The following is a 6,000-nucleotide window of genomic DNA, read 5'->3' as shown; positions in this document are numbered from 1 at the left end:
CCAGAGTAGCTGAGAGTGCTTCTGGGACAAAACCTTGCCATAATACTAGCACAAGATAGATAAACTGGTTGTACCAGACAGCTTTCTCAAGGGTTCCTCTACAGCAGGCTACACCTAGAGCCAGCATGTGGTAGAGTTTGGTTGCTTTAGACAGCTTCTATTAAGCATCTTGAATTAGTTATAGTAAGCACTTTTTCATATAGAGTCACAGAATGATTTAGGTTGGAAAAGACCTTAAAGATCATCCAGTTCCAAGCCCCTGCCCTGGGCAGGGACACCTCTCACTAGACCAGGTTGCTCAAAGCCCCATCCGGCCTGGCCTTGAACACCTCCAGGGATGGGGCAGCCACAGCTTCTCTGGGCAACCTGGGCCAGGGGCTCACCACCACATAGCATGGAACTGTACACTAGGTGTTGCTACCCCAGTCCTTGGTGGCTGAGCTGTGGTGCACAGCAGGTGGATCACACATCCCACAGACCCTCAGACAAACAGCACACAGATTAACTGGATCTGAACGTGCTTGAGAGGCTACGTACTGTTTTCTGTAGGTTGTATTCTAGAAGTGATCTAAAGGTACCAGGTTTGTAAGGACCTGACATCCTTGAAACTTCTGGAAGTTCTTAGGTTTTGGTGTCCTCATTTGTGTCTTTTGTTCACTTGTTCTAGAAGTGCTGTTGTAAAATGTGAACTGAACATGAGAACCAGAAGATGTTATGTAGCTTTTATAAAAACAGATGACACTTCATCTACAATATCCCTGTTGAGTGGCACTTATTAAACCAAGAATAGCATTATCACCCACTTCTTGAGGATACCTGAAATTCCCATACAAAGTGGGGTCGTGTAAGCTTAAGCAGTGTAAGCTTAACTCCAAATTCTTATAAATAACATCCTACTAATAAATTGGGTCATGCTATCCTTAAGCAAAGTGAGATTGACATCTGAAAATGCAATCCAGGGTTTGATTTCCTGGGCATGTTCTGCCACCCTCCCTGCCCGCCCCGCCCTTCTTTTTTTAATGCAAATATTCTATTACATATTATCTGTCTAAGGCTTGTAACAATTGATATCCTGTCAGTATCTATGTGAGATAGTATATGGAACTGTGGTAGTAGTGGTGTAGAGAAAACTCATTTTCCTCCGGGATGTTACTCTGCTGGAAAGGAGAGCCTGTTGGTTACAGGTTACTGGTACATACGCTGTCTGACTCCTGCAAGCGTACCAAGGTATCAGAAGGCACAGGATCAATGCAAAAAAGCAAGGAGCATCTGTACAGTGGTGCCACAATGCTGTACTTCCCAGCATCACTCTTGCAAAGTTAGATCCTTGAGACAGTAAATTAGTAAGAACTACCTAGACTGATTAAATGTATGTGTATTGTTTAAAGAGAACATTTTACAACTATCCATTTCTTGATCACCGAGAAACTAAGAGCATCAAAATCTAAAACAGTTTACTTCAAATTTGAAAAAATACTTCTCAACGTATCTCAAAAAGTTGACAAAAGTGCCTGGTTTTTAGTCAGCACGAAGCCACAGAACGAATTTAGAAGTAATTTAGACCATGTTAGTTTTACTGTAAATGTAACATTGTTTGGCAGTAGTTTTATGATTATATCCTACACAGTGTCAAATTCAGCTCCTACAATTGATACTTAGTGAAGTTGATATCAAATTGTAATTTACATTGTTAGGAAAGCTATTAAAAATACTGTAGCTTATATTTACTCTTACTACTGAGAAATAGCTGCTGGACAGCACACAAATTGCTACTGATAACCATTTGGTTTTTTTAAAAAGGTTAATAAAATACAAGCAAGGTACAAAATAGGATTAAAAGCATTGTTTCAGGTACAAGTCTTTCTGCATTGGGTGGAGAGATAAGAAACCAGAAAAACACATTGCACATAGGTGCACCCTCTGTATAAAGAGAAACATACAAAGTGGGAAACTAGTGGTGCACTGGGATAGTACGCTAAAGTCTCTGATGCTGTAAACTTGAATTCCTAATTTTATCAAAAAGGGGAATTGAGTCTGGTTCCATTGTTGAGTCCCCATGGGTGACACTTGCAGACTACCCCATGGTTTGGCACAGTACACTTTTAAGAGGCAGTCTCTGCTGAAGGGATGCCAGGACTGGAAAATGAGGCATAAAACGGGTCTAGACCAGGTGCAATGGGAGAGTGTGAGAAGCGGCCTACTACCTACTTGGAATTAGCAAATACTGTTAGTCCAGTACTTTTATGAGTTTCTCTACTTGCAAAATCGGGCTGATTTAATTGAAAGTTCTGTTTACTGTAGCTAATTAAGCTAGTACCAGAGGCTGTGCAGACTGGTGTTTCTAATTTAAATCTATTCTGATTTAGCTCAAGCTGATTCCTAGCAGGTATAAACTAAACCAAAACAGGAACGTCTTCAGGAGTTTGTGGCCAGCATAACTAAAACAGTTTACTTAATGGAGTAAGTATAAGTATTAGATTAACTCTTCTACACAGGGAATTTGTAATGTAAGAGGAAGTAACACTAAAATTGAACAGGAAGTAGGCAGAAGAAACTAAGTATCATTTAAAACACAAGGGGTCTCATTGTTCTCCCAACAACACAAACCCTTCTGAATTTAAATCCCTAAAAAGATGTCAAGTCTCATTATGGACCTGCTTCTCAGCTTTTCATTATTTTTGTTTAAGGTTAGAGAGGCTGGATAGGTCAGGTCATGGGGATAAGATGGCAGAGGGGAGCCCCACATTTAAAGAGCCGCAGTGGAAAGAACGTATGCATTAGACGGCAAGACCCCTATTACAGTCTGTGAGTGCATAATAAATGGAGAATTGTCTCACAGACATAGGTCAGATCTACTCTCTAGTAGCTAGCCACGCCACACTTTCCCTTTTAGTGTACTGATTCCTTTGGAAAATTGTTAGGTTATCCTGCCTTATCAATCATACACTGTTCTACACTTTTTCTCGCAAAATATCACTTACATTTATTTTAACTCTATATCTAGCATGCATTTTACAAGCTATTTCCCACTTACTCTTTCTAGCTAAGGCAGAATGTTGGCTCTGGTGTTACCAATGGTACTACAGGAATCTATTCACTCTACTGTAACATACATATCATCTCATACCATAATTCAGAACTGCCCCACGTATGGGAAAGAAAGAAAAGACGTTACAGGGGAACCATATTTCTTCTTAAGGGAATAAGTTGCGCTTAGAAAGCTAAAGGCCCAGTTCTGGAGTCATTATTCAGACAAAACACTTCATAATTTCAGTGGGAACACAGCTGGAATAAGGGTAGAACTGTGTTCTTAAAGTCTTCATTCTGAATCTTAAATCAGACAGGAAGATATTGGTCTGCAAACTGAATAGGTTTTGTTTGTTTGTTTTAAGGTCTATCTGTAATGACAGAAGGGTTTGCCAGTCCCAGAATGCCTTGCTTTGGCTGGTATCTGATTTTTGAACTCGCTTCCATTCTGATATTCCCCATGGTATCTTACTGACTATTTTATCTCAGAGTGGCATGCAGTGCGGGCGCATGCTACTGATGCAAGCACGCTACTACAACTTTTAACAGGCGAAAAAAAGAAAAAAAGCTTTAGCTTCTTAGTTATACAAAGAAATGATGCAAAAAACCATTTAGCAGCACTAACTCACAGACTAATTACAAACTAAATTGTGCTATATATTAGTATAAAAACATGTTTTAGTAAGAATGGCACTGGTTCAGAAGGAATTAGTACTTCCATCTTGGTTCCGTTCGGTCCACAGTGAAAGCATTGTAGTACAGGCCTGCCCTGTTGCCTGAGCAACTTGTGACAGTGGCTTTTGGCCACAACCCTTCCATTTCTTCCCTTTGTATATCTGCCATCGTTGGTACGTTCTGGGGTAGACCGGGTCAGGTCTGGTCATCTTTCCTAACGTGGCACCAGAATAGTTCGTTCTTTTCCTCTGATATTTTCTTAATATCATTAACGTTTCCCTCTTCTAATCTCTCAAAGCTGGTCAGTTTTAAGGGTCATCTTCTCCTGTAGACACCATGAGACGCATTGCTACTGGTAGGTGGTCTGTCAAGCCTGCTAACTGGGTAATAAAGCTGAACTCCTCCACTTCCTGCAGAAGGAAAACAGAAGGAAGAAAGAAGGAATTGGAAAACCGATCTGTTATACCACACACCAGGACTCAGCTTTTATGCCTTTTTTTCAGTTTACTTTGAATGACCTTATTGTATTAGTAGATGTATGGGACCAGCTTGGCTGGGCTAATGGTAAACTACATGCCACACAGGGCATGTCGATGTGGTGCAATTGATGAGGTGAAGCATTTATACAGTACACAGTTGAACTAGTCTGCATGAAATCTGTTGTTGCTTTTCTTTACATTTACAGTAACATCTGTGTTGTTCCAGACAAGACTTATCTGTAGTGCTGCAGTCAGTAATCCATGTGCATACGGAGGCACTCACTGGGAGGAGGGCTGGCTGTGCCACACTATGTACAGCGGGCGGCTAAAAAGGAAGCCTGTCTTCATTAGATTGAGGTGTTAAACTTCGTGGGAATTTAAGGTGACCAGGAAACCCGTCTGAATTCCAGTCTTTGTTCTGGCAACGTTTCATAGGACCAAATTAAAGTTCTGTTGGAAATACCGCCTGCTTCCCAGCTTCTCAAAGCTGGGTGGAACAACCTTAACGCTCGCTTGATAAAATGAGTTGTCCCCTCCTATGGGCCAGGTACTTAGAGCAGCCTATCTACGAGTGTTGCTCCCAGAATCCCTAAACTCACCTTAAATTTCTTTACGTAATAGGTCTACAAACTCAGTACTTGCATGCAAAAGTAGAAAATAGCAAAGCAGCGGTTCTCCTTGGAGGATAAACGTGAACCCAAGCAGAACAGGCTGCAGTGCCATCCAGACAAGTTTATTGTGTAAATTACGGCTCTCTTTGTCAACTTGGAAACTCACCACTTTCCATTCCAGGTAGAGACCTTCTTCTGTATAGAGCATATAGTCAATCCTCCTCCCGTTTCCTTTCAGCGATGCTTTCCTCCCCTTTTGACTGGAACTGTGGTTCTTGCTGGTGGGATAGACTAAGTATCCTTTCCTTCCTTCTTCACTTTCCAGCACCCTATTTCATTCAAAAAACAAAACAAATCCTTTAAATGTTTGCTCATTCTGTCCCTTTGTACGTTACACTAGATTTTCTCCCAGTCCCCAGTAAGGGTAATGCCTGTCCAAAAGGTCTGTTAAACTTGTAAAGCCTATCTTCCAAATGCATTTTCCAGTATGAGGCTGTACTGACTGCTGACAGTGCTCTTAAAAGCCTCACAGCGGGTTTGGCATTGCTGTGTCTTGGACTCAAAGCTCTTACTTCACTAGTAATGACAGCCTCATTTATTTGATTCCTGTATGTGACACTCTTCAAACTCCTCTACAGAGACGGACTTACTCAGCAGGTTTGTTAGGACTGCCCCCATCTTGCATGGAGATTACCCAGCCCAAGACCATAGACAGAAGCAGTCAAAATTAAGAATTGGTTTTCTAGGTACCAGTCTTGTGTTCAGGCAAATAAGCTGCAGCTCTCCCGTTGCAATTTTTAGTTTGGGTGCTTAAACCTTAATAGTAGGCTTTATACAGAAGACTATTAAGGCCCTTAGCAATTTGATCTAACTTTGAAGTTAGCCCTGCTTTGAACGTCTCTTGGGACCAGATAACCCCCAAAGGTCCTGCCACTCTATTTTACGATAATTCTATGTTGCTGTGTGGTTCTGTGTTGTTTTGCTGTTGTATTGGATTTAAAGGGAAATGTGGTTTGCCTTCTTGTATTTTATTTAAAAGATCTACCAAAACAGCGCCAAAGGCAGCAGACACAACTGTGCATGCAAAAGCAGGGGTCGCACACAGTAAGTGCATGCATAGGATACTTTTGCAGACAGTGAAATTTAAGTACAATCGAAGCTGTTCTGCGTGATAACTGTGGATGGAGAGAGGGGCAGATTAGGTTGTG

The 6,000-nt window shown here is 41.3% G+C and overlaps 1 protein-coding gene across 1 annotated transcript in view; it reads right to left on the bottom strand.

Annotated features, from left to right (window-relative positions):
* Positions 1-1,768: 1,768 nt before the first annotated feature.
* The window catches only part of SMPD3 (sphingomyelin phosphodiesterase 3), a 116,322-nt gene continuing 112,090 nt past the window's right edge, over positions 1,769-6,000 (bottom strand). Inside the window, exons 7-8 of the mRNA XM_074583203.1 lie at positions 4,959-5,121; positions 1,769-4,112 (exon numbers count right to left, since the gene is read on the bottom strand). Of these exons, the coding sequence (XP_074439304.1) occupies positions 4,011-4,112; positions 4,959-5,121 (265 nt within the window). The 3' untranslated portion in view covers positions 1,769-4,010. The remainder of the gene's footprint in view (positions 4,113-4,958; positions 5,122-6,000) is intronic.

This window comes from Larus michahellis, chromosome 4 (genome assembly GCF_964199755.1).
Source record: "Larus michahellis chromosome 4, bLarMic1.1, whole genome shotgun sequence".
Classification (NCBI taxonomy): domain Eukaryota; kingdom Metazoa; phylum Chordata; class Aves; order Charadriiformes; family Laridae; genus Larus; species Larus michahellis.
This window is presented reverse-complemented; position numbering and strand designations above follow the sequence as displayed.